Source organism: Oryctolagus cuniculus, chromosome 11, assembly GCF_051225735.1.
Source record: "Oryctolagus cuniculus isolate XC-2025 breed Fujian yellow rabbit chromosome 11, ASM5122573v1, whole genome shotgun sequence".
In the NCBI taxonomy this organism is placed as follows: Eukaryota; Metazoa; Chordata; class Mammalia; order Lagomorpha; family Leporidae; genus Oryctolagus; species Oryctolagus cuniculus.
In genome coordinates this window covers 107945157-107973054 of record NC_142877.1, presented here as the reverse complement: position 1 = coordinate 107973054, position 27898 = coordinate 107945157, and the positions used below count along the sequence as shown (strand labels likewise).

The following is a 27898-nucleotide window of genomic DNA, read 5'->3' as shown; positions in this document are numbered from 1 at the left end:
TTTATGTGTTGTATGTTTTTTGTATTTTCTCTAAATGTTCTCAATTCAAAAACCCCAGTGTTTTTGACAGGACTTACGGCTGAACTTGTGTGCTGTTCAGTCATCTGAACATTGTCATTGGATGATTTATCTCTTATTGAAGGCTGTCTGTGCCCCTGCCCACAGTGCGTCTGCCTTCCACGGCTACCAGAACCGTTTACCCGAGGAGGCCACACACGCTCTTAACGCCTTTTTCTTTTGAGCCAGAAAACTACGTTTTGCCAACAATAAGTGGGTCTTGCATTCCCTAAGGCTGTCTCCCGGCACATGATCATCACGTGGGTTCTGTGCTGGCCAGGCGCTCTGCCTCCTGCTCCGAGTCCCGCGGCGGCAGAGCTGGGGAAGGCGTCTGCCCTGCGCTGCCAGGCTCAGCCACGGCCTGGCCATCAGTGCCGTCAGAGTGGCAGGCTGGGGGCCAGTGGGCTTTTCAGGTTGATTTGAAACCTCAGATGGTCTATCTGTTTCTTTCCAGTTTAACAAAGAAGTTTCCCGAGTGCTCTTTGACCAGTTTGTTTTAATCTATATTAAATATATGTATTAAATATATTCTCGATGTTTTCATTTTCCCAAAGTTATGTTTTCTTGGACTTATTTCATGTTATTCCTTAAATACTTTACACTTAAACATGTTGAATTAGGTTGATAGTTTTTTTAAAAAAATATTTTTTATTTAGGGACTGCAACTTTGTGCATTTAATATATACAGGTTTGGAAACACGATGCTTCTTTTCCTGCCTGCCGCCCTCCCACCCATACTCCCGATTTACAGAGTTTTGTAATTTCATTTTTTAAAAACAGGCGTTTATCAAGATGTGGCTTTTTCATGATTGTATGTTTCCAATCAGGTTTATGCTCAGAAAAGATATTTTAATCAGCCTGCATAGTAAATTCTGAATTCTAGTCTGTTGAGTTCCTTGCAAATCTCAGTTTTAGACAGAGTGACAAAAACTAGAGAAAAGTTCCGTGAACAGTTTTGCTGATGTGTGTGGTTTGCAGGAAGTTTTAAATTCTGTTGGTGTAAGCTCCAGAACGAAGCTATAGGCTGAAGCTGCTTCCAGCATCTCCCAGCAGTCCCTGGAGTCACGTCTGGTCACTTAGCCCGGCTGTGCCTTTGCCTGCGGTGGGAGCTGAGCGCTCCTTCGTGGGTCATTTGCATGGAGGAAGCTGTATCCATTTCAGTGCATTGACAAAGCAGACTGCTTTCTCACAGTGCTCTGCGAAAACTTCAGCAGTGTCTCAGTAGGTTTAGACAGGCACTTAAATCTGCTCAGATTTTATATTTAATACATTCCTGTGATTCTTGTCTTGATTTTGTATATGGACCGTAAGTTTTTCCTTCCCCCCCTAGTTTACATTTTTTTCTGGTGTTTACAGTGTATTTATTAGGGAGGGCCTTCGAGTGAAGTTTACTGAGACGACGTGCTCAGGGAGTGTCCTGAAATCCCGACCATGGCTGCACAGCCTGACATACGTGCGCACCTGTGCGTTCCGTGGTGGGAAAACCGGGCAGCTGCAACCTGTTCTCCTGCAGCTGCTGCCGAGCCTCTGTAATTGGTGCTGGCCGGTGGCATTTTGTGTGTGTTGTTTATTTCTGCCTTTATGAAAATTGATATTTGAGAAGAGGGAGAGAGAGAGAGCTTCTGTCTGCTGGTTCGCTCCCCAAATGTCCTCATGAGCCAGAGCTGGGCCAGTCTGAAGCTGGGGATCAGGAACTCAGTCTGAGTCTTCTCTGTGGGTGGTAGGGACCCAGGGGGCCTTCCAGAGTGCATATTAGCAGGGAGCTAGAATTGGGAGTGCAGCTGGGACTCTCACGCGGGAACTCTGATAGGGGATGCAGGCTTCCGAGGGACTTTTTTTTTTTTTTTTTTTTTTGACAGGCAGAGTGGACAGTGAGAGAGAGAGACAGAGAGAAAGGTCTTCCTTTGCCGTTGGTTCACCCTCCAATGGCCGCCGCGGCCGGTGCACTGCGGCCAGCGCACCGCGCTGATCCGAAGGCAGGAGCCAGGTACTTCTCCTGGTCTCCCATGGGGTGCAGGGCCCAAGCACTTGGGCCATCCTCCACTGCACTCCCGGGCCACAGCAGAGAGCTGGCCTGGAAGGGGGGCAACCGGGACAGAATCCAGCGCCCTGATCGGGACTAGAACCCGGTGTGCCGGTGCCGCAAGGCGGAGGATTAGCCTAGTGAGCCACGGCACCGGCCCAGACATCTTAACCTCTAAGCCAAGCACCTGCCCCTGCTTTTTTCTCCTAGTGGATATTAGAATTTTTTGAGGCCAGAACCATGGTTAATACTGATTTCAGCAAAGGAGGATTATTTTTTTTTTTTTATTTTTTTTTGACAGGCAGAGTGGACAGTGAGAGAGAGAGACAGAGAGAAAGGTCTTCCTTTGCCGTTGGTTCACCCTCCAATGGCCGCCGCGGCCGGCGCGCTGCGGCCGGCGCACCGCGCTGATCCGATGGCAGGAGCCAGGAGCCAGGTGCCTTTCCTGGTCTCCCATGGGGTGCAGGGCCCAAGCACCTGGGCCATCCTCCACTGCACTCCCTGGCCACAGCAGAGGGCTGGCCTGGAAGAGGGGCAACCGGGACAGAATCCGGTGCCCCGACCGGGACTAGAACCCGGTGTGCCGGCGCCGCTAGGCGGAGGATTAGCCTAGTGAGCCGCGGCGCCGGCCAAGGAGGATTATTTTTACAACATAGTCACAACTCTACAACCGTTGTTAACCATACCTTTTGCAGCACAAAACTACTGAAGCTAAACATTGGTCCTAAAACTCCTGTTCCTGAAAGCCTGGGTTTGAAGTAGGAATACTGTCTCCTCAAATTGGGATAAGACAGTGGGAAGAAATAGGAGTAAAATACTTGGGAAGGAAAATATACATGACTTTGGTATTATCAAGAAAAAACATTTTCATCTAAAATGATATATGTATGGGGCCAGTGCTGTGGTGGTGTGGGTAAAGCTGCTGCCTGCAATGCCAGCATCCCATATGGGTGCTGGTTCTAGTGCCAGTGGCTCCACTTCCAGTTCCGCTCTCTGCTATGGCTGGGAAAGCAGTGGAGGATGGCCCAAGTCCTTGGGCCTCTGCAGCCGCATAGGAGACCCAGAAGAAGCTCCTGGCTTAGGATCAGCTCGGCTTTGGCCATTGCAGCCAGTTGGGGAGTGAACCATCAGATGGAAAACATTCATTCTCTCTCTCTCCCCCTCTCCCCCTCTCCCCCTCTCCCCCTCTCCCCCTCTCCCCCTCACCCCCTCTCCCCTTTCTCTCTGCCTCTCTTTCTCTCTCTGCCTCTCTTTCTCTCTCTGTGTAACTCTTTGAAATAAATAAATCTTTTTTAAAAATGATACATGTAGATACCAAGGTAACAGGAAAGTTTATAGCTAAACAAGGTAACATGAAAGTACTTCAGAAAGTTTATGGGAAAATGGAATTAAAAGGTAAGTTTATTTGGGTGCAGAAAAGTTTTGAAATTCCTGCCTAGTTTCCTTCTTGGTACACATTTTCCAGGAGTGTTTTGCAGTGCCCTTATGTGCCGTGTGGGAGACAGAATGAGCGGTAGGCATCCGGGAGCGTGGGCCTGTGATGGCGTGTGGGAGGCAGGCGGGTCAGAGCTGTGTCTTCCTAACCGCAGCAGCAGCCTCCGTTTATGGCGCACGCGCATATATGGCGAGACATTGCTGTGCCTTCACTCCTTTGGCTTCCCCGGCAGAGGAGAGATGTCCTGGTGAAGTGTGCCCGGTCGTTCTTGGTGTCCAGGGGCATTGGTTCCAGGCCCTCCCCCCAATCCGTAGGCGCTTGCCTCCCTTATGTAAACAGCATGCTATGTGCAGGTAACCTGGCACATCCTGTGCACCACAGGTCATCTCCAGGTTACTGGTAATACCCGTGCTGCATAAACTGTTCAGGGAATAATGACAAGGGGACAAGCATACATGTTTAGTGCAGCTGCAGTTTCTGTGCCGAATATTTTCAATCTGGGATTGATGACGCAGGGCGCTACCTACAGAATAGGAAACCCAGACTCCAAGAAGTTACGTAATCTGCCCAGGATCACACAGCAGCACCAGACCTGGGCTCAGGTCTTTGTCTGCAAAGCCTGTGCTCTTAGCCTGTCACCGTGCTCTCTGTCACCCTGGTCCCCGCGGTGCCGGCGGAGGAAGTCAGGCGGTCAGAGAAGGCTCTCTTTGGCAGTAGAACAGCCTAGCTCAATTTCTCAGCCTGGCGCCCGTGTAGTGCGTTAGAGGGGCCCAGTTCCTTGTTGCATCTCAGAGTTTCATTCGTTTCTATCCATGATTGTTCCAATTTGTGCATTCCAGGAGCCCTGGGAACCAATTAAATTGAGGCTGATATGGCAGGGACTGTGTAGTACAAAGTATGAGGGGCTGGGCCGGACTGGTTTCTGCAAATAACCTCGCAGACTTGGTTCCTGCCCTGGATGTGTGGGCGGGACCTGCAGCTCTCCCTCACGCTGTCCTTGAAGGCTTTCAAACTGAGGTGGCAGATTGTTCTGGGCTAGGCGCATTCACTGAGGTTCAGGGGATAGGTGTGGGACTGTGGGCTTAGCAGGTCTGAGTTCCAGTCTTGGCTCAGCCTCTTGCTGTGTGACTTTGGGCAAGTCAGGTCACTTCATGAGCCAAGTTTCTTCATCAGCTACAAAGGCCATGCCTCATATAGTTGTTGGAGGGTTACTGACATTGACACCTGGACAGTGCTGGGCTCTTCTCTGCAGGAGAATCTCTCCATGTTAACGGGACCGTCTCCCATGGTCCCAATAATAGGTGTGGTGGCGGTGGACCCGGGCCACCCTGGCACTGTTACTGGGTTAAATGGAACTTTGGCCATCCAGCCCTGATTTTCTGGAAGGTGGAGACTGTCCTTGCGGTCCTCACTCTCCCCTCTCCCCCACTCAGGTGGGCACCACTACAGTTTGGTTTCCAGCTGCACTTGTGGAGGGGTTGCTAAGTGCCTGGCTCACAGTATCTCTCCACCCATCTGATCCTCCGCCCTGGGTCCCCTGGACAGACGCTGTCTCCCGCCTCTCCTGGTCTGCCCCGATCTTCCCTGCTGGGCTCCCTTTTGCTCCCTGCCCTTGGCTCTTGCTATTCTCCACAGTTCCGTTTGACTCTTCTCTGGATACTCTGTTCTCTCCTTGGGCAAGATCACTGGAGCGGTAGCTGGCTATTTCTGAATTTGTGTTTAGCCCTCGTCCCTTGGTGAATGAACCCTGGGTCATTCCAGACCACTGAGGCTGTTTGTCATGGTGTACAGCGAGTTTGTAGCTCTTTCCTGGGCTGTTGCAGCTTGCGCCCCTAGGGAGGAAGCTGCCTTCTGCCTTCAGTTCTTCCTCTGCCTCCCTTCAGTTCCCCAGGGTCGGCACGTGGCACAGGTGTCAGGCTGCCCCTTCAGGCTCGTCTCAGGCTGATCGAGGACGTTAACCGCCCTCTGCACGCACTGTCACGTGCTGTGCCGTTCCTGCTGCCCCAGGTCCCCATCAGCCCTCGCCTGGGGGAAGTGTCCTCAGCCTTTAAGGCTGGGTCACATCTGAGAAAGGCTCGGACCCCTTCCCCTCCGTCCTCCCCTCCGTTCCTGGCCAGAGTGCTTTTCCCCGTGCGACCTAGTGCCCCGAACACTTGGCGTCAGAGTCCCCGTGGCGTAGTGGGAGGGTTCCCTGTCCCAGTGTGGGACGCAGAAGATGGGCCCGTTCCAGTGCCCGGCCGTGGCCACGGCCCTTCCATGCTTGGTAGGCGGCTGTTGAGTGAAGCTCACGCAGGGGTCATGGGACATCTCCACCTCTCTCAGTGTGTCCTGGCCGTGGACTCTGCCGCTGACCCCAGATCCCGTCCCCTCCTCAGTGCCGTAACTAAAGGCCCTGGGGCCCCTGCCAGTCACCCTGGAAGCCCTGGTCCTCGGACTGCTCCTCCTGCTGTTCCCTCTCCACATCCTGCTGTGCCCCTTCCTGGCCCGGCTTTCTCTCTCAGCTGCTTCTGGTGGCCTCCTGACCAGCCCCTCATCGGCTCGCTGTGCCCCCGCCCGTTGCAGCCGCTCAGGGTCGCTCTGGGGCTCCTGTGTGGGCTCGTCCTTGTCCCGCCTGACTTCCTCAGCACTTCCGTTGCCTCCAAAATGAAGTCAGGCCCTCACAGGCGTCTGCTCGGGCCTGCCCAGGCTTGGTGTTGCAGCCTTGCCTTTGCCTCACTCCTCACTGCTCCCTGTAGCCCTACCTCAGCTCTGTGCGGCCTGTGGGCCTGGCTCTGAGCGCTCTGTGCAGCGTCTCTGGCTTGATGATGGTGTGCATCTGAGCAGGTGCCTGTGTGGGAGATTTCCTATGCTCTGGCCGTGGCGTTCACATTTGCCGGGGACGCTGCTCCCCAGAGCCTGGATGCCGGCGGTGGTGCATTTGAAAGCTCTCTGCCATGGGAGGTAAAATCCCTTGGCCGGGCACTCAGCTTTCCTTCTGGGTCTGCTCACCTGCTGTCTTTCTGCCTGGACAGCAGCCGGGGGAGGTTCTGTTTAGCATAGGAGGTGCTGTCAATAAACCCTTGGCCAGCCCTTTTCTGGGGCAACAGTTGGCATGGACAGCAGCCCGAGAGCTGCCCCAGGGCCTCAGAGAGAATGCTGCTCTACTTAGAATCTGAATTGGAGGCCCTCTGTTTGGCTGCGCTGCAGCTGGGAAAGTGTGAGGTTTGTGTTCCTCGCAGGGACTCCCAGGCACCTGAGGGCCGGCCAGGTGCAGCTGTGGCCTGCGGATCGGAACAGCATTGTCGGGAACCTGGGCTGTTCAAGTCTGGCAGACCCGCGCTGGGTCTTGGCCTTGCTGGTTTCTATTAGTCGTGTGATTCCAGAAGATTGTAGACGCTTCCTTTCGGAACCTTCCTTCGCGCCCTTGGTTGTCAGGGGAGGGTTGTGAGGGTCCTGTCCCCATGGATGAGGTGTGGTACCATGTGAAAGGCCCCAGCTGCCACGCTGTGTGCCGGGGGAAGACGGGGTGAGCGTTCGCGGCGGTCTTTGTTCTCGCTGGTGTTCCCTCTCCGCCGGAGCCCCGGCTTTGCAGGTCTTGCTTCAGAGATAATTGTGCACTGAGCACTGAGCACACAGGGTGGGGTTCGCTGAGTGCGCTGGTCAGGTGATTCATAAAGCTCTTGTGTACAGTAGATTAAAAGTGAGTGAGATTAAAGCTGCTTGGTTCAAAAGACTTCTCACGTCACGTGCACTGTTCGGGGCAGGTGGCAGGCCACCTCGAGGTGAAATTGTTCTGGTAGAACAGAACCTTAGCTGGCCTTGCAGCCTGGAAGACGCCCACGTGAGAATCCACGGCAGTTTCCTGAGGGCTTCCGGGCGCGATCTGGGGGAGTCCAGTGATCCAGCTGTTTTGTGGAACCTCTTGTGTGCTGCGCCAGGGTTGTGTGAGAGGCCCCTGAGCATCCGGCCCGCCAGCGCCCGGGGCCGTGTGGTGCTGGCGGTTCCCTGGACGGCTGTGCCTTTGCTTTCCAAGCACTTGTCTCTAAGTTCTGAAGAACGCAGGTGTCCTGTGGTCCTCGCTGGTTTGCAGGGCTTGGGAGTGCTGCACATACTTGATCAGTCTCTGAACGTGCAGGTGTGCAGAGTAATACTTCAGAGTGAGCTAAAATGAAAACAACCAATTAGAAGAGTAGAACATGTTCCTTGCTTACGGGAGGGCCGCCTGCAGTGGCTGTGGCAGGAGAACAGGTCTTTCGAGATCAGCTAATTTATTACTATTTATTGGAATGAAGACAGATTCGTTTATGGACTGTAGATATCTTTTTTTTTTTTTTTAAGTTTTATTTGAAAGGCAGTTACAGAGAGGCAGAGGCAGAGAGAGAGATGTCTTCCATCCACTGGTTCACTCTCCAAATGGTTGCAATGGCTGGAGCTGGGCCAATCTGAAGCCAGGAGCCAGGTGTTTCTTCTGGGTCTCCCATGTGGGTGCAGGGGCCCAAGAACTTGTGTTATTTTCCACTGCTTTCTCAGGCCTTAGCAGAGAGCAGGACTGGAAGTGGAGCAGCCAGGACTTGAACTGGTGCCTATATGGGATGCCGGCGCTGCAGGCAGTGGCTTTACCTGCTACAACACAGCACTGGCCCCAATGGCTTCTTTTGTGTTATGAAAACAGAGCTGAGGGCTGGCGCCATGGCTCACTAGGCTAATCCTCCGCCTTGCGGCGCCGGCACACCGGGTTCTAGTCCCAGTCGGGGCACCGGATTCTGTCCCGGTTGCCCCTCTTCCAGGCCAGCTCTCTGCTGTGGCCAGGGAGTGCAGTGGAGGATGGCCCAAGGGCCCTGCACCCCATGGAAGACCAGGAGAAGCACCTGGCTCCTGCCTTCGGATCAGTGCGGTGCGTCGGCCACAGCGCACCAGCAGCAGCGGCCATTGGAGGGTGAACCAACAGCAAAGGAAGACCTTTCTCTCTGTCTCTCTCTCTCACTGTCCACTCTGCCTGTAAAAAAAAAAAAAAAAAAAAAAAGAAAGAAAGAAAAAAAAACAGAGCTGAGTGGTTAAGACTAAGACAGTCCTCTTTCTCTCTGTCTCCTGATCTCTGTCTCTCTCTGTTTCTGGATCTCTCTGACTCTCTCCTTCTTCTTTTTCCTTCTTCGCCCCTTCCCTCCGGTCTGTCGGGTTTCCCCCAATAAACGCTTTCTCTTACTCCGGTGTTCGGTGTGTTTTGTGGCGGCCTTACATTGGTGCCGTGACTTGGATCCAGGCTCCCCCAGTGGCTTTGCTCTCCCTTCGGGGATCTCTGAGCTGCCCTGGGGTCCTGGATTTCTGCCAGTCACAAAACACACCCCCGGACCTCCTTCCACACCACTGAATGCTCCGTGATCTCCATCCACACACCGGCCTTCCAAAATCTGAGGTAAGATGCGGAACAGGAAATTTATTTTCACTGCAACTTCTACTTTGAGTTATGTTTCTACTCTTGTCTCCTGGTACCAGGCGCCAGCCACAACTCCCCAAGGCCTTTCGGTTTCTACAGACTCTGTGTCCGGGCAACAGTGCGTGTGGGTGGCGACTCAACCACCTGTTCAACTTCTACGGGATACGCCCTGGACTCCAGTGGGTGCTTGGGTGACGACCCCACCCTCTGTTCCCATATCCTCTTGTCAGTCGGACGGCTGGGATTTTGGGGACGCCCGATATCTGCCGATCCGACCCTACAGGTCGCCATGGGAGCTTCTTTCTTCCCGCGTTCCAATTACGTAACATGGTCCCTCTCAAATTGACTCCAGACCTCAAACGCCGACCCTGAGAGCTTTATCCCTTCTGTGAGCGATCGGGAAGATGGAAGGAGATCCCGTGTGCTCAAGCTTTTCCTGTCTTTGATCTAAACCTTCTGTGTGTACTTCCTGCTCTCCGGCCCAGGTCCTGTTTGCCTCTGAAGTTTCAGGTCAAGGGCCTGAGCTGAAATTAAAAAAAAAAAAAAAAAAAAATTATAATAATAAAAAAGACCAAGACGGTGGCACCCACAAGCCATAAATGTTTACTGTCTGGCCCCGTGCAGAAAAGGTTTGCCAGCCCCGGTGTGAAGCCCAGACCTTCTGTTCTTTCCTCTCAGTCGGATTTGGGATCTTAGGAAGTCGTGTAGGAGAGTGTGGATTTCACAGTCAGACCTGGATTTGCATCCCAGCCCTGCCACTAACTGGCCGTGTGACCTTGGGCGGGTGGCCTAACCTCTCTGTGCTTGAGTTTCATCATCTGTACCATTGAGTTAATAATTCGAACCTGCCTTACTGCATTACCAGAATTAAGTGAGGTGATTCATGGGATGCATGTCTGGCACAAAGTAAGTCCTGTGTGGCATTAGCTGCTGCCAGTGTGGTGCCTCGCGGCTCTGCAGATCACATTCGGATGGGCTGTCCTGGGGTGGGCGCCAGGTAGCTTGAGCAGATGCGCCAGCGCAGGAGGGGCAGGGCACACTTGTGGTGCGTGCGCGTTGGTGTGCTTGCTGGCTGAGTTGGAAAGCGGAGGGCCCCAGCGGGAGGCCTCGTTGCCCTTGCCTGACGTGGGGGCAAGGGGAGAAAGCCGCATTTCAGGGCTGTTCATGCCTGTCTTAGGCAGATGGAGGAAGTCAGGGAGCAGGTTGGCCAGTTGTCTGCAAAGAAGTCCCCGAAAAAGTGGCTTTGGCTCTGGTGGGTCCTGCACCAGGGGACTGCCAGATCTAAAGCAAGCTCCCGTGGGCTCGGGGCTTGCCCCTCAAGATGCCCAGGCCACTCAGAGCACGCGCAGAGGGCAAAGCACGAAGGCCACCCAGGGCCTTGTGTCGTCCGAACCGGGTCAGGCGTGGTGGTTCGGGCCCTCCCTTAGGAAGAAGCCCTGAGTCTGAGCCCAGACGGGAAGCGTTGCCTGTGCTTTAGACATGCGAGCCCTGTTTCCTAGGCTGCCGCATCATGGTGGGAAGCCGCCGTGTAGCCAGCCAGCGCCTAGAGGAGTGGACGAGGAGGCAGCGGAGTGCAGGGCGGGCCGTCTCCCATGCAGGGCGGGCCGTCTCCCAGGACAGCGCGGCTCTTCACCGCCATGCCTGCGGGGGCTCCCGGGGACGCTGGCGTGCGGCTGTGTCTGTCACTTCCAGCAGGACGGAGCCGGGGCTCCCCTCATGCAGAATCTGGGCACCCGCCAGGGCTGCTTCGCTCCACTGCCCTTCTGTGCAGTATGCATCAGGCCGCGTCCCGGCTCTGCGTCCCCGTCCTCCAGGCGGCCTGTCTGGATCGCTCGTCCTGAGGCTGAGGCCTGGGCTCCGAGAGCGTTCCTGAGGACGGCTTGTGCTTGGGGGCTGCCCGTGTGCTCCTGGCAGAGCCTCCGGGGCGCCGGCGGAACAGGGCTGCTCTGATAGCTGCTCCCAGCGAGCCGCGGGGACTGAGGCTGTGTGTGTCGGGCGTTGAGATGCGTTCCTACGTCTGTTCACCGAGCCGTGTATAAAGGGTTAAAGGATGAAAGCAGGAGTGGTCTCGTTCATGTTTTCTAAATACTGTCCGGACCAGACATGAGTTCACAGGCAGGCGCGCACTCACGTAGGAAGGGATCTGCGGGGTGGCGGTCCCCGCGCGGCCCGTGCCTGGACAGTTGTAACCTGCCCTTCTCCTGCCCCTGCAGAATGAAATGTGCCTGGCCACGCAGCAGCTCTCCAGGCAGCTCCTGGCGTATGAGAAGCAGGTAACCGCCCCTCGCGGGGCCCCGAGCACCTACACCTGTTCTGCTCCGGGCTCTTGAGGGCACTTCTTTCTTTAAAAATGCTTTTCACTTATTTTCATCTGTTTGAAAGGCACAGTGACAGAGATGGACAGAGACAGATCCCCCGCCTACTTGTCACTCCCACATGTGTAGCATTCAGGGCTGGGCACTCCATCCGGGTCTACATGGGTGGCAGGGGCCCGGCACTGGAGCCATAACCTGCTGCCCGCTAGCATGATGCGTTAGCAGGAGGCTGGGTTGGAAGCAGAGCCCGTGTTGCAACTCACCCTCTGATGGGGGACACCCGCGTTCCGGCCGCACCCCCTTGGCCCCGTTGAGGGGCTTTTTAAAGGAATTCTCCAGAGGCCTCCTCCAGAGACCTGCACGTCTGTCTGTCTGTCTGTCTCAGTTATTTTGTTCAATGTGCCACTGATAAATCCTGGCCGGTGATTTTCCCCGGTCTTTACGAGCTATTCTAGTTAGCCCGCAGCAGGCATCAGCTGTCCTTGAGGGTGCGTAGTCTCGGAGGGACTACAAGTGGATCGGCACTCACAGTTCAGGAAGGAACACTCGAATACAGACATCTCGTTCAGGCAGGAAGGGGTGATGGCCAGCGAAGGAATGGCCTTGGAGGGCTGCAGGGCTGGAGGGGCGGCGGCGTCCTGGGCTGGAGTTGCTCGTGTTCCCCAGCCGAGCGACAAGGAGGAGCAGGGCGCTGGTGTGTTGTGGGGGGCTGCGTGCTCCCTCCTCAGCGTGCGCTTAACACCCGGCTCTTTTGTTCTCTGCTCTTAGAATTTTGCTCTTGGCAAAGGCGATGAAGAAGTCATCTCCACGCTCCACTATTTTTCCAAGGTGGTGGATGAGGTAAGAGGGCAACACAGAACATTTTAATTAGATTCTTTCTTTTTTAAGATTTTCTGTTTGTTTGTTTGGTTTATTTGAGAAGTGGAGAGAGTGCTCCCAGTCCTCTTGTTCACTCCCCAGGTGCCCGCAACTGCTGGGGCTGGGCCAGGCCGAACCCAGGAGCCAGGAGCTCGGTGTGGGTCTCCCATGTGGGTGGCAGGGACCCTAGTATGTGAGCCGTTACCTGCTGCCTCCAGGGGTGCACGTTAGCAGGAGCTGGGGTTGGGCGTGGAGCCGGGACTCAAACTCGGGCAGTCTGATGTGGATGCAGGCGGTCCAGCTGGGGTCTGGACGGCGAGGCCAGACGCCCGCCCTGGTTTACTTCGAAGGTTTGTTTATCTGAATGTTGGCCCGCTTTCCATTTGTAAATGTCTGCTCTGAAAAAGGTATCTTCACTTGTTGGCCTTCCAAGGATCCTTTCCTAAGAGAAGTTGTGCGCTGATCGTTTGCTGCTAGTTTGAGGGGAAACCTTTGATGCACATGAGGAGTAGACAGACCCAAAGAATGGTTTCTGAGAATTTCATCTCCCGCGTTGGCTTCCCGGGGCTGCTATAGTAGGTGACCACGACTGGATGGCTTCACACAACAGATATGTATTCAGTCATGGTTCTAGGGGCTGGAAAACGGAAGTCAGGGCGTGGGCAGGGCCATGGCGCTCCAGAGGGAGAGTCCGTCCTGCCCCTTGCAGCTCCTGGTGGCTCCCGGTGACACTGCAGCATCACTCTGGTCTCTGACTCAGACTTGGCATGGCCTCCCCGCCCCCATGCTTTTCCTCGGCGTGTGCGGCTTCACTTCTGAGGACTTGGCATTGCACCTAGGGCTCACCCGTAGTCCAGGACGATGTCATTTCAAGATGCTTCATTAGATCTGCAGAGACCTCTTTTCCAAATACTCGCATGATCTGGGGGGGCATAGTTTTGGGTGGGAGGTGCACAGTCCAGTCTGCTACAAAGGTTCATGCACAACTGTTTGTGTAACCGTGTCACATATTTGGAAGACAAACCAATATTCTTAGGGGAAAAGTGCGTAAATCCTGACTATAAAAACCAGAGTAACTCAGTTGCTACTGCTGCTGTGCAGAACCCTCTGCCACGTTAGGTGGGAATCAACAGTTTCACCTTGGAGGGGTTTGCGGTATGTACCGACAGAAAATCTTGCCAGAGTGGACGAGAGAATGTGCAGGTCGGTTTCCCTGCCCACAGCCACTGCTCCGCAGTAGGTGCTGTCTCCAGCCTAGCCTGTGAGACACGGACCTGCTTAGACAGCGTGCTGGCGGCAGTTTCCTTCAGCAAGCTGCTGCTCGCTCAGCACCACCTGTCGTTCAGCTGACTCCTGTGTGGGCTCCGGGAATGCACCGGGGGACGTGGGCTCCAGGAATGCACCGGGGGACGTGGGCTCCGGGAATACACCGGGGGACGTGGGCACCGGGAATACACCGGGGGACGTGGGCTCCAGGAATACACCGGGGGACGTGGGCACCGGGAATACACCGGGGGACGTGGGCTCCAGGAATACACCGGGGGACGTGGGCTCCGGGAATACACCGGGGGACGTGGGCACCGGGAATACACCGGGGAATGTGGGCTCCGGGAATACACTGGAGGACGTGGGCTCCGGGAATACACCGGGGGACGTGGGCACCGGGAATACACCGGGGGACGTGGGCTCCGGGAATGCACCGGGGGACGTGGGCACCGGGAATACACCGGGGGACGTGGGCACCGGGAATACACCAGGGGACGTGGGCACCGGGAATACACCGGGGGACGTGGGCACCGGGAATACACCGGGGGACGTGGGCACCGGGAATACACCGGGGGACGTGGGCACCGGGAATACACCGGGGGACGTGGGCTCCGGGAATGCACCGGGGGACGTGGGCACCGGGAATACACCGGGGGACGTGGGCACCGGGAATACACCGGGGAACGTGGGCTCCGGGAATACACCGGGGAACGTGGGCACCGGGAATACACCAGGGGACGTGGGCACCGGGAATACACCGGGGGACGTGGGCACCGGGAATACACCGGGGGACGTGGGCACCGGGAATACACCGGGGGACGTGGGCACCGGGAATACACCGGGGGACGTGGGCACCGGGAATACACCGGGGGACGTGGGCACCGGGAATACACCGGGGGACGTGGGCACCGGGAATGCACCAGGGGACGTGGGCTCCGGGAATGCACCAGGGAACGTGGGCACCGGGAATACACCGGGGAACGTGGGCACCGGGAATACACCGGGGGACGTGGGCACCGGGAATACACCAGGAGATGAACTGTCTGGTTCTTGTTGAGCTTTGTCCTCTGACCCTCTGAGTGGTAGGAAGTTTTCTCCCACTGGTGTCTCAACACCCAGCGTGCTTCTGGTCCCCACAGCAGGTTGGTTTTTCCCACACGTGGCAGTTCTCTGATAGCAGGCCTACAGTTGTACTCAGTCCTAGCACTGTCCGCACAGCAGGTGCCCGGTTCTGCCAGCCCAGGCCCCTGTACGGTGGAGCTAGGGCGGCTCAGCCCTCAAGGAGACACTCACTGCGTTTCCCGTTTACGAGATGTTCTGGCACGCTTCCTCAAGTAGGCATGGTCGATGATGAGCCCAATCTCCGGCCCCTCTCCCTTTCCGGAAGATGGGGGTGGGGCGGAAAGGCACAGGCTTCTGGCCATGGCTTGGTCTTTCTGGGGGAGCAGCCCCCATCCTGGAAGCCACCAGTGGTCACCTTGGTAGAACAGAAGATCCTCATCCCCCAGGAATCCCAACACTGCAGGCTGTGTGTCGGGGACCAACTACTGGAACACAGTGTGTTCCTGGTACCCCGTTGCTCAGGAAGTTAGTGTCAGGAGTTCATGTGAACTGGATCCAGGCGGAGGCCCAAATCCATGTTACTCATCCTATCACAATATCAGACCCATTCCCGTGGAGCTCTCTCTGTGTTGAAATGGACATGAGGTGCAAAGAAATGTAACCGTAGAGACACGAAAGTGATTTGGGGAAGGTGGGAGGAGAATTTTGCTTCATTATCAGGGAATAAGTAACCCACGGGCAGAGTTGGTAGGCTGCACCCACTGAAGTCATGTGTCTCTTGAGGAAAGAGAGTTGCCAAGGGAAGGTGGTTGGTTGTCAAAACCCCAGCACCAAGATTTCCAGCTGAAAATATGTACTCACAGCCGTATGTTCACGGGCAGGAGTGGTGATTCCTTAGTGGGAGTGAGTCATCCCACAGGAGGGGCGTGTGAGTCCCTGGGGAGTAGGGTGGCACCCTGGGAGGTGGCTGCTGTAAGTCATCCCACAGGAGGGGCGTGTGAGTCCCTGGGGAGTAGGGTGGCACCCTGGGAGGTGGCTGCTGTGAGGACTTTTTCCAGAAGCTTCTTGACAGGAAGACCCGAGAGAGGAAGCAGAGAGCCCGAGGACCTAGATCCGGGAAGGGCGTGGCGTTTGAGGTTGTTGTCTCTACCTGGGCCCAGGCCAGGTAGAAAAATACACAGAACACCCAACTGAGAGGGATGGGTGTCGCCCATAGTTAACAGCTGCCTTGGAACGACATGTTGTGAATCGTACAGAGATTTCCATGCATGGTGGTTTCCCCAAAAGCAGGGTTCGGGGGCCCCATCTTTGGAGTGCACCTGAGCCAGAAGTCGTGGTCCTTAGGGGTGCCGTTGGTCCAGCGTGTGCGTGTCTGTGTCCGGCCCTCTGCTCTGAGAGCTTCCTGGTCATGTTCCTGTCTTACCTGCTGTCGCCAGGTGGGGAAGACAGTGTCGGTGGGTTCTGAAGCATGACACGGAAGGTGCCGGGTCCCTGCTTGGTCCACCGTCTTCAGGGGAGGCCCTGTGGTTTCCAGTCACTGCCTCGTAGACCTCGGAAGCCCCAAGTCAGAAAGTACGACACGAGCCCCAGATCCTTAGGAATGAGAGGAGCAGCCCGGGAATGTGCCGTTTCCCAGTGCACGGCTGTTGGAAAGCCACTTCTTGTCTCTGAGCGTTGGTTTCTTCACCTGTAAATGGCCAGCAGAAAAGCCCACTCGCTTGGGCTGTTGTGTGGATTATGTTAGATTGACCCAGAGCGTCAGGCACATGGCAGGTGTACTTGTTGACATCCATTAGCTGTTCACAGAAACGAGACGCCTCTTAGTGCAGTAACTGCAGATGGTCGTGGGCAGCGTTCTGCCGGATGGCGCTTACTGGCATCCCCGCAGGGGAGAGCTGTCGGACTTGGACTTGGTTGAGCGGCAAACATGAATGGCTGGGCTTCGAGCTCCCTTGTCTGGCAAGTGGTTGGCCCCCAGCCAAGTGTTTAGGCGTATCAGAGGGGCCTCTGCGGCCACAGCCCGGAAGGACCTAACCCCTCGGGAACTCCGTGGGCAGAGGCTGATGTGTGTGTGACAGCCATTGCCCCTGAAGGAAGTTGGCCGAGTGCAGGCAGCCCGTGTGGCTGCTGGGTGGTTTCCCTCGTCACCCGGCATGGACCTCCACACCCCCACTAGGACGCGTGCAAGTGTGCGAGCCACGGAGAAGCCTTCGCTGGGGTCTCTGCCACCTCCGGCCTGCCGTGCAGGGGATTGGTGGGCAGCTCTGAACCCGAAGGCCAGGCGTGTCCCGGGCTGCCTGCCGGGAAGAGCATGCGCTCTAGACCTGAGCAGCTGGACTTTCAGTCCATGTGCCATCTGGGCTTGGGGTTCTCAGCCTGTCTGTGGAAAGGTGGAAAGGTGGTAATAGAGGAGGTGAGATTGAGTGGTGTGAAGCACGTAAACCTGCCACACAAGAAGTGCTAAAAAATTAAAAAAAAAAAAGTGATAACGCCTGTGGTGATCGTTTTGGGCTCTGAGACCTACAAAGAGTGTTTACTAAGTCTTCGAGGTCGACTAGGGAGAAGGGACCGCGCGCCGTTAGGGACCCTGTTCGGATCCAGTCGTCTTGTTCTTAGTGAGGGCCTGTCCCGGCCACACAGGGGACGTGCTCTCTCCAGACTGAGTCCCAGGCCTATGGCTGCCTGTGGGCTCAGGTTCTAGTGTCGCCAGCAGACCTGTCTGTCCCACGTGACTCCTCCTGCTCTCAGACAGCTGACAGTGGCCTGGTGGGTGGTGACTTGTGATCCCTGCCAGTACATATAAGTGTTTCCATCTTCCCTCCCCCACTTCTCTGTCTCTGGTTTTTTTTGTTTGTTTGTTTGTTTGTTTGTTTTTTTTAAGATTTATTTATTTATTTGAAAGTCAGAGTTACACAGAGAGAGGAGAGGCAGAGAGAGAGAGAGAGATCTTCCACCCGCTGGTTCACTCCCCAATTGGCTGCAACAGCTAGAGCTGGGCCCATCTGAAGCCAGGAGCCAGGAGCTCCTTCTGGGTCTTCCATGCGGGTGCAGGGGCCCAAGGTCTTGGGCCATCTTCTACTGCCTTCCCAGGTCATAGCAGAGAGCTGGATTGGAAGTGGAGCAGCTGGGACTAGAACCGGCGACCATATGGGATGCCAGCGCTTTAGACCAGGGCGTTAACCTGCTGTGCCACAGTGCTGGACCCATCTCTCTTTTTTTTAAAGGCTTTTTTGCCCCCCCCCCCCGCCAAGATTTACTATATTTTACTTGAAAGTCAGTTATGGAGAGGAAGGGAGGGGGTGCAGGAAGTGCTGGAAGTGAAGCAGTCGGGACTCAACTGTGCTCCACGGGATGCCGGCGCTTCGGGCCAGGGTGTTAACCCGCTGCGCCACAGGCTGGCGCGGCCCAGGTCGAGAACTCAGAACAGAGTGGGCACCCTGAGCAGAGAACAGCCATGGGCTTGGAGGCGCCTTCAGCACGCGTCTGACGCCGGGCAGCTAGCACCTTGCGCTTGTTTTTGTGCGTCTTAGTCCTCTGTCTCACTGCTCTCTGAGCGGACGATCTGCTAAGGAGTCCGCCTGAGCTGTGCAGCCACACAGAACTCTGAGTGTCACTGCTGGGCGCATTGAGGCCGTGTGGTAGTAGTGTGTATATTTGTCTGCAGTAAAATTCTCTCTCTTCCAGCTTAACGTTCTCCACACAGAGCTGGCCAAACAGCTGGCAGACACAATGGTTCTGCCCATCATACAGTTTCGAGAAAAGGATCTCACAGGTAAGATAACTGGGTGATTGCCAGTTACCTCCAAAATACGGTTCACTTAGTAATTCCTGCTGTTGCGGCTTCTCCAAACACGAGCCCGTGGGAAAGGCCTTTGTTTCCGAGGGACTCTGTTCAGCTGACTTGTACCAACTCCCTGCTGTGTTCCTGGCTCACCTAAAGGAAGCCTCGGGCTGCTGCTGAGACAGATGTGAAACACATCACGGTCGTGGCGTGTGATCAGGTCGGAGGACAGCTGCACGAGTACTGGACACCCACAGAAACCCTTACCAGGGCTAGTGTGCCAGGAGGGCTTCCTGGAGAAGGTGGCCGTGGTGCTGGTCTCTGATGACTAAGTACACCCCAAGCAGACCACTGTGGTAGCATTGACAAGTGGGGACATTGTACAGGCCCCATTCTGGGGGAACCCTGAATGTTTGGCATTTAAAGTGGGAGGTCGGAAAGGGAGGGACAGAGTGGGGGCCTTGCTTTCCCTGTGCCAGCCTTGGGGGCGCAGTGAACAGGCAGAGAGGTCCTGCTCTCATGGGGCTCACATGGCGTGAGCCAGGGAACCCGAGACCAGTTCAGAAAGCCTTTGGGATTCATTTTGGTTCTTCAGCTACAGATAAGACTTTAGGATAATTTTGTATCTTAGAAATCAGTGAACATGTGTATAAGACAGAGTGAATAATCTTGAAAGCTTAGTTAATATTACAAAAGGGAATCCAGATTTTCTAGTCCCATTGTTCTTTCGTTGAAAATATTTATTAAAGATTTATTTATTTACTTGAAAGACTTAACAGTGAGTGAGACACAGAGAAAGAAAGAAAGAAATCCATCTGCCGGTTCATTCCCCCGATGGCTGCAATGACCATGGCTGGGTTGGGCGTAAGCCAGGAGCCAGGAGCTTCGTCTGGGTCTCCCATGTGGGTGCAGGGGCCCAAGCATTTGGGCCTCTTTCGCTGCCTTCCCAGACACCTTAGCAGGGAACTGGATTGCAAGTGGAGCAGCAGGGGCTTGAACCGGCACCTATATGGGATGCCAGCTCTGCAGACGGTAGCTTAACCCACTACCCACAGTACCGGCCCCAAAAATATTTATTTATTAAAGATTTATTTATTTGATAGGCAGAGTAGAGGCAGGTGGATGACAGATCATCCATCTGCTGGTTTACTCCCCAAATGGCTGCAATGACCAGGACTGGGCCAGATTGAAGCCAGAAGCCGGGAACTCCATCCTGGTCTCTCACATGAGTGGCAGGCACATTAACAGGGAACTGGATCAGAACTGGAGCAGCCAGGACTCAAACTGGCACTCTGATAGGGGATGTCTGCATTTCACATGGTGACTTAACTCACTATACTGCAATGCCAGCCCCACTGAAAATATTTACTGCTTAGAGATTGAAAGATTGTATTTTCTAGAAGAACATGTGAAAATTACTGAAGAAAAAAGGTCTAAAGCTGAATACTGAATGATATGTTCAGTATGGTACTTCTTCTTACACAGTGTTATCACTTAGCTTTTGCTTTTTTCTTTCTCTTTTTTTTTAAGATTTATTTATTTACTTGAAAGAGTTACACACACAGAGAAGGACAAGCAGAGGGAGAGAGAAGAGAGAGAGGGAGGGAGGGAGGGGTCTTCCATCTGCTGGGTTACTCCCCAATTGGCCGCAACGGCCGGAGCTGTGCTGATCCAAAGCCAGGAGCTTCTTCCGGGTCTCCCATGTGGGTGCAGGGGCCCAAAGCCTTGGGCCATCTTCTACTGCTTTCCCAGGCCACAGCAGAGAGCTGGATCGGAAGTGGAGCAGCCGGGACTAGAACCGGCTCCCATATGGAATGCTGGTACTGCAGGCAGTGGCTTCGCCTGCTAAACCACAGTGCTGGCCCCTTGCTTTTTTCTGTAGGCAGAAAAGATGCAAAGAAATCTAAGGGAAGCTCTTTATTTTATTTTTTATTTTATTTTTTAGACAGGCAGAGTGGACAGTGAGAGAGAGAGAGAGAGAGAGAGAGAGAAAGGTCTTCATTTTGCCGTTGGTTCACCCTCCAATGGCCGCCGTGGCCAGTGCATCACGCTGATCCGAAGGCAGGAGCCAGGTGCTTCTCCTGGTCTCCCATGGGGTGCAGGGCCCAAGCACTTGGGCCATCCTCCACTGCACTCCCGGGCCACAGCAGAGAGCTGGCCTGGAAGAGGAGCAACCGGGACAGAATCCGGCGCCCTGATCAGGACTAGAACCCGGGGTGCCAGCGCCGCAGGTGGAGGATTAGCCTAGTGAGTCACGGTGCCGGCCAAGGGAAGATCTTAAAAGCAAGGTGTCTGGTCCCTCGCTTTTCAGTCCCCTGAGGCCCGGGGCAGCACAGGGCAGGGTAACCTCTACCGGAGGCTGGTTTGATGGCACTAGAACTTGACACATGAAAGGCAGGAGGTCAGTGTGGAGGAGAGGCTTGTGTGAGCAGGAATTCTGGTGTTTTTCGTGTTGCTCATCTGTAATTGTGTGTGACGCAAACACCTACTGGAGCCGCTTATCCAGGACTGACGGAAAGCCTCGCTGTATGCTGAGTGCCCCTCGGCGCAGGCAGGGGAAGTGTGTGGGACATCACTTTGAAATCAGATGCCCCAGGTGTCGGGACGGAGTCGCCTGCCGTCAGATCTGTCTTTGGGGCTTGTCTGGGAGGCAGCCATAGGCTTGAGGGCCGCGGCACTGAGGGCAGCACAGTCCCGCGTGTGAATTAGCAGTGTTCGGCCACAGCGTGGATTTGTTGTTTGTTTCATAAAGAAGAAACTGTTGATCAGTAGCGAATAGAGAAGCACCTGTGGGAAAAGTTGGTGAAATTATCCGCTTCTGATGCCGCCAGTCTCACGTGTGAGGTGTTGGGCCGAGTCCACCCCGAGTGAGCCCCAGGCCGCCGTGAGCCTGGCACGCGCCCTGCTGCACGGGGCCAGCTCCTCGCTTTCACCCCTTTGCTCCGTGTACCCCATGCGAGCGACCATCTGAGCCAAGAGAATGGCAGGGACGTGTTTGTAAAGACTTCTGGTTCATTTTACTTGAGAGGCAGGGAGACAGAAAGATACAAAGAGACAAATGGATCTTCCGGGGCTGGTTCACTTCCCAGATGTCTGCAGTAGCCAGAAGCCTGGAACTCGGTCCTGGTCTCCCATTGGGTGGCAGGGACCCAAGTACTCGAGCCACCATCTGCCGCCTCCCATGGTGCGCAGTAGCAGGACGCTGGATCTGGAGCGGAGGAGCGGGGCGCGAGGAGGCACTGTGCCGGGGGCTCTGGCCGTCCGAGCAGCAGCCGCGGTGCCACAGCACCCGCCCCTGTGGGAAATCTTAACGAAGTTGTTCAATAGGCAGAGAATCAGAAAGTCTGCTTCAGGAGGAAGTAAAAGGTAGAAGCGAAGAAGTGGAAGCAAGGTGGGAAGCAGCCTGAAGGCAGAAGGGGGGGATGTGGTGAATAGGAGGGTTTTTGTTTGTTGGTTGGTTTTTTAAGATTTACTTACTTGAAAGGCAGGGTGTCAGAGAGATCTTCAGTCCACTGGCTCACTCCCCAAAGGGCTACAACCACAGGGCTGGGCCATGCGGAAGACAGGAGCTGAAGCCATATCGGGTCTCCCACGTGGGAGGCAGGGGCACCTTTGTGCACCTTTGCAGGGAGCTGGATCGGAAGCTTAGTGACTGGGACTGAGACCAGCACTCCGATATGAGATCGCAAGCAGCCCCCCGCCGTGGTTAAAATATTTGTGTATTTGAAAGGCAGAGTGACACGGTCAGGGGGAGGGCATGGGTAGAGGAATTTAAAAGCATGGCAGCTTGGCGGCAAATTGAAAAACACCTGAACGTCACAGAAAACATGAGGTGCTTTGCTTGGACAGTCACGACGGACTGTCTGTGCTTTAGGTTTTCCGTCTTGGCCGGTCGTGTGCTCGGTGACTTTGGTTTTGGTCTTGAACTTGGGTAAGCCAACTTTGTGGTGGTGAGTGCAGCACCCCTATGGGGTAAGAGGTGCTGGTGTTGGTTTGTTGCAAGTACACTGCACCAGATTGCAACAGGTGTTCATGGATGCAGCACCGCTTGTCCAGTGGTGACTCGAATTCGAGATGAAGATTGCAACGCCAGGAAGCCTCAGTTCTGGGTGTAGTGCCGACTCCGGTGTCATTAAGGAAAGACTTACTAAGACACAGATCTTCGCAGCTCCACAGTCAGAGCTTAAGTGTGCGCTCCAGGTCTCGTGACGAGTCCCTGGCCACCACGCTGTCTCGCCCGTGTCACCGGGGTCCCCTCACCACAGATATAGAGCGGAGGGGCGGGCCGAGTCATCAGGGTTGCCGGGAGTGGGGTGCAGCTACAGCCGCTGCTTCCAGGGGGACCGGGGTTCCAGCCAGGCCCCGTGAGGAGCACCGAGGGTGCTGGCAGGGCCTCCGTCCTCCGCACGGACTCTTGGCTTCATGCTCCTAGCTCCGTGGGTGGGCAGGGCTCCGAGCTGCCATGTTTGTGTGTCTGCGCTCTAAGTGTTTTCTTTTCTCTTGTTCAGAAGTAAGCACTTTAAAGGATCTTTTTGGACTCGCCAGCAACGGTAGGCATCGTCCTCCATTCCTGCGGCCAGAGTTAGCGAGCATGGGGGCGGAGACGTGGGATGCGTGCCCTCCCCCTCCCCTTCACCCCTCGCCCCTCGCCCCTCACCCCTCACCCCTCACCCCTCACCCCTCACCCCTCACCCCTCCCCCTCACCCCTCCCGGTGCTCTGCTGTCTGTTTCTAGAGCACGACCTCGCGATGGCCAAGTACAGCAGGCTGCCCAAGAAGAAGGAGAATGAGAAGGTGAGCACACTTTTCCCCTCGTTCTCTCAGGCTCCTGCTGGGCCTTCGTTCCGTGAGTTTCTGCCATGAACAGCAGTTGGTGAATGTCTTCCTTTCTCTTGCACATGGACTTTAAATGATTGATGCCACAACTCAAAAGTAGACCCCACTTCTGTCTCGCAGCTTCCCAAACTGGCCTATTCAGTGCCAGCAGGGAGCCGAGGTGAAACCTTGTCACAGTGAGGGGCGGTGTGCGTGACTCACGGCCAGGGCCCAGAGCTCCGAGCCCGGCTGCTGACTCGGGCCGCACCCCTGCGCTCTGCAGCTTTGGTGAAGGCGACTGTTGGCCTGCGTGGGACGTTGTACCTGCGTGACAGCACTTCTTAGGCTGTGGAACCCTCTATGCCATGCATGGGGTAGAATCTCACGAGTGAACCGAAACGTCTGTGGCCCTCGGGGCCTGTGCCCTGTTTACCTAAAGGCCGTGGCCCTGGGCGCTGCTCCCGGGGAAGTCGGCGCAGCCTCGCGAGCCCCGAGCTCTGGCTCCTCGGTATTTTCAGTTGATTCCTTTTCCGCCGTGGTGGAACCTTCTTAGTTACTGTGTCGGTCACCGAGTGGTCAGCAGCTGTGTTTCGGAGTCGCTGCCCTCAGGCGCCTGCGGTTCTCCTTGCGCCCGTTCCGCAGGTGAAGACCGAGGTTGGCAAGGAGGTGGCGGCCGCCCGGCGTAAGCAGCACCTGTCGTCGCTGCAGTACTACTGCGCCCTCAACGCGCTGCAGTACCGCAAGCGGATGGCCATGATGGAGCCCATGATCGGCTTCGCCCATGGACAGGTAGGGCCCGCCTCCGGGGAGAGAACGTAGCCGGTGACTGCGGTCTGGGGGAAACTGGACGTTGTCCTAGAGAGACAGGCACAGCCTCTCGGGCAGCTTCCTGGGCTCCCACACCTGGAGAGCTGCCAGGAGGGCCGGATCATCCTCAGCCGGACCGGTCGGGCTGAGTGTTCGGGAAGTGATGGCCTGGATCCCCAGCTCCCCTGGGAAGAGCCTGCGTGGCCCTGAAAAGCCAGGCCTGCTCCACTTTGCCCGACAGAAGCTCACCACCTGGGTGGGACGCAAGGTTGCAGGCTGGGTCTGCTTGCACGCCATCAGCAGGGCAGCCAGGCCTCACCTCCCCACTGCACAGGTGCACCTAGGACTCGCTACAGGGTCGCCCTCGGCCGCTGTGGTGGGGACCGCGCAGGGAGGCTGCAGGGTCGCCCTCAGCCGCTGTGGTGGGGACCGCGCGGGGAGGCTGCAGGGTCGCCCTCGGCCGCTGTGGTGGGGACCGCGCGGGGAGGCTGCAGGGTCGCCCTCGGCCGCTGTGGTGGGGACCGCGCGGGGAGGCTGCAGGGTCGCCCTCGGCCGCTGTGGTGGGGACCGCGCGGGGAGGCTGCGGGGTCGCCCTCGGCCGCTGTGGTGGGGACCGCGCGGGGAGGCTGCGGGGTCGCCCTCGGCCGCTGTGGTGGGGACCGCGCGGGGAGGCTGCGGGGTCGCCCTCGGCCGCTGTGGTGGGGACCGCACGGGGAGGCTACAGGCCCAAGTGCGCCGGGCGAGGAGGGCCCGGTCGCCCACGGGCTGCCTCTGCGCCGTCAGCCTCGCGGCGTGTGCGTTCAGTGCTGCTCCTCCCTGGGTGACTTCAGTATTTCCGGTCTTTCAGATCAACTACTTTAAGAAGGGAGCAGAGATGTTTTCCAAAAGTATGGACGACTTCCTGTCCTCTGTCGCAGATATGGTGCGAAGGTAACGCTGCATCCTGGGTGGGGTCTTGGGTGCCTTTCGCCTTTCCCACCGAATCCCGATCTGCGGATTCCGATCAGTGCTTCCGACCACACGGGGTCCCCGCCCCTGCCCACCCTGCAATGCTGTCACCACTTCGTAGCCCTCAGGTCCTCCCTCGGGGTTCTGTCCCACTGAGGCCCAGAGCCCCACCCACGGGTCCCCACCTCATCCCGTACTGTTTATCTGTTTCCCCGGCCTTGGCAGCGATGAGCAGGTAGAGCCGATGAGGGAGGTCTGGTCTCCACTTGCCCGTCATAAGGTCACCGGTCGGTGGCCTCCCTGGCCGTCGCACTCGAGTGGCAGAGGCCCAGGTCATCCTAGCTTGACTGCTCGCCCCCGGCCGTGGCACACAGGAGGGGAGTGGTGTCCAGGCGTAGGTTCTCTTCACTCCCGAGGACCCGCTGGCCCCGGCCCCCCGATGTGAGCAGCTGTCATGTGCTCCCTCCACATGTGACACAGGGGATCGTGGCGCGCCTGCTCTAGAGCTGGCCTCTGCAGTGGGCGGGCCGTGCTCCCGGGACTGCGTGCCCACGCCGTCTGCGCGGTGGGGTAGCGTGGGGAGACCTCACTTCGTGGCAGAAGGGCGGCTGCTGTTTCCAGCTAAGGCTCCCGGATGTCCGGGTGCGCGTGGAAGCCAGGGACCAGCGTTCCACAGCCTGGACGTCAGCCCGCCGAGCTCCTGTGGGTGGTTCCTGGCCAGCGGGCGCAGGCGGTCTCGGGGCGGCTTCTGGCGGTTGTGAAAGGGCAAGCGCTGCCTTGGCTTTGCTGCTGCACTTCCGGTCCTGTCTGCGGCGACCCTTTCCTGCCTAAACAGAGGGCAGGCAGAATGGCTGCTGTCGCATCCTTGCCTCTGTGGCATTGTCACGGCCGCTGTGCACACGGCCGCTGTGCTAAAATATGGATCCAGGGTTCCGAGGGGGAAGCGTGTCAGCAGCAAAACTGTGTCTCGGGCTCAGGCAGAGCCTCCTGGTATTCCTTATGTTCTGGCGTGTTTTGCTTAAGATTTGTAAATTTTATTTATTTGAAAGGCAGAGTGATAGATCTTCCATCCTCCCACTGGTTCCTTCTCCACATGGCCACAACAGCCAGGTCTGGGCCCATTGAAGCCAGGAGCCAGGAACTCCATCCTGGCCTCCCTCGTGGGTGCAGGGCCCACGCACTTCTGCCTCTTCCGCCACACTGGCAGGGAGCTGGCTCGGAAGCGGAGTGGCTGCTGCGGTACGGGATGCTGGCCTCGCAGGCTGTGCCTTAGCCCCTGCACCACAGCGCCAGCACCTCTGTGCTTGGTTTTCACCAGCAGTCCGTGAGCACTTGCAGTACTCGGACCCCCGGCATTCAGGGAGCAGCCGGGGGCTGGCGGCCCGGTTTGTAAGGCAGGAAGCCGGGGCGGGGCGGCGGCTCTCCTGCCCGTCGTCAGGGACGGGCGCTGGACAGACCCCTTCCGTCCTAAGCATTCAGGTGGAGCTGGAAGCGGAAGCGGAGAAGATGCGGGTGGCCCAGCAGGAGCTGCTTTCCGTGGACGAGTCCGTCTACACTCCGGACTTCGACGCGGCGGCCCCGCAGGTCAACAGGACCCTCATCCAGAAGGCCGGCTACCTCAACCTGAGAAAGTGAGGACGCGGGGCCCGCTTCCCCCAGAGCTGTTTCCCGGGGCACAGCTGCAAAGCAGGCCAGCAGGCTGACGGCGGGCGGGCTGGGACCGCACAGCACCCCTTCCACCTGCGGCCCGGCCCCCGCTGCCCGGGGTGGCGGACTCCGCTCACCGCGGCCTCGTTGACTGTCATCCTCGGAGACCCTTGGCGGCTACTGCCCTGCCTCTGTGCTGCCCCCCACCGCCAGCAGGGTGGGCACGTGCCAGGGACCCGCCCCGGAGGCAGGCACTGGGGGAGGGGCTTTTAGAGCCAGGCCTATACAGATTGAGTCCCACATTGGACACCTGGGGTTTCCAGTGTGCGTTTTTGCTGCTAAGGGCAATGAGAGAACGCTGTCAACGCAGACGTGGATTAGGGATCCTCCCCAGGTCAGGTCTGTGCAGGTGTTCCAGAATCCGAGAAACCCCGGGTCCTGAGCACTTACGGTTCCGAGCGTTTCGGGTAAGGGAGACTCGGCCTGTGTCCGTGTTTGCCATCCCCAAAGGAGAGGGTGTATGAAGAGGAGCTGCAGCTGGTTTCGTGGTGGGTGGCGTCCCTGAGGGTCTGTAACGCGTGCAGACCACAGCTGACATCCCCGAGAGGGCTGTGGGGAGGCGGAGCCCCGCGGGGCCTGGCCGTGCTCCCCAGGAGCGGCTTTTCCTCGTGCGCAGCCCGCAAACCAGACCAGCGTCCAGGGGGAGCAGACCCTGGTGTGACGGGAGCCCCAGGAGCGGGGGTGTGGGGCGAGCGGGCCTGGTGCCCTGGGTTTAGAGCAGTGTCGCTTCGTGAGGTCCTGGAGGAGCCACCCGCGCCGTGCTGGTGGACGCCCAGGTGGCGGGGGTTGGGCCTGGCGTGTCCCTCGTGAGCAGAGCCCACGGCCTCCCAGGTGACCCCAGCTGGGTCAGACTCTGCTGCTCTCCTTTCACCGAGTGACTTGCTGAGCAGTTTTGCCCTAACAGAAGGAAAGGTGGTTTCTAAACCGCCCCAGGCCCCTCGGGGGCAGAGGGCTCGGAGGTTCCCCAGCCCTGACGGGCTCTCGCACACAATCCGTATAGCAAGACGGGGCTGGTCACCACCACCTGGGAGAGGCTGTACTTCTTCACGCAAGGCGGGAACCTCATGTGTCAGCCGCGCGGAGCCGTGGCCGGGGGCCTGATCCAGGACCTGGACAACTGCTCCGTGATGGCCGTGGACTGCGAAGACCGCCGCTACTGCTTCCAGATCACCACGCCCAACGGGAAATCGTACGCCTCGCAGGTTTCATTTGGGAGAACACGGGGGTTGGCTCCGCCCCTGCCATGTGCTGCCTCGCGCCTCCCTGTGTCCCCGCCGTCCGGGGTTTTATTGGCCTGTTGGGGACGAGGTTTGCGTTCTCTGTGGATGAGCATCGTGGCCACGTGGGGAGCAGCTGCCTTATCCCGGGAGCCCTGCTGGGGATCTGCCTGGGTCTCGGGAGGAGACCTACG

At 57.0% G+C, this 27898-nt stretch overlaps 1 protein-coding gene across 6 annotated transcripts in view; it reads left to right on the top strand.

Moving 5' to 3' along the window:
* APPL2 (adaptor protein, phosphotyrosine interacting with PH domain and leucine zipper 2) overlaps window positions 1-27898 on the top strand; it is a 50614-nt gene that overhangs the window by 9561 nt on the left and 13155 nt on the right. For 3 of the 6 annotated variants that reach the window (XR_016216998.1, XM_051846053.3, XM_008257119.5), the window contains exons 3-11: window positions 11142-11201; window positions 12012-12083; window positions 18114-18201; window positions 22719-22760; window positions 22946-23004; window positions 23668-23814; window positions 24680-24762; window positions 26253-26411; window positions 27488-27676. Coding sequence is in view for 2 of the 6 variants with exons in the window: in XM_051846053.3 (XP_051702013.1) it covers window positions 11142-11201; window positions 12012-12083; window positions 18114-18201; window positions 22719-22760; window positions 22946-23004; window positions 23668-23814; window positions 24680-24762; window positions 26253-26411; window positions 27488-27676 (899 nt within the window). In the remaining 4 variants the exon portion in view is untranslated. Of the gene's footprint in view, window positions 1-11141; window positions 11202-12011; window positions 12084-18113; window positions 18202-22718; window positions 22761-22945; window positions 23005-23667; window positions 23815-24679; window positions 24763-26252; window positions 26412-27487; window positions 27690-27898 lie in introns of all 6 variants that reach the window. The other 3 variants (XR_016217001.1, XR_016216999.1, XR_016217000.1) reach the window with 1 other exon arrangement.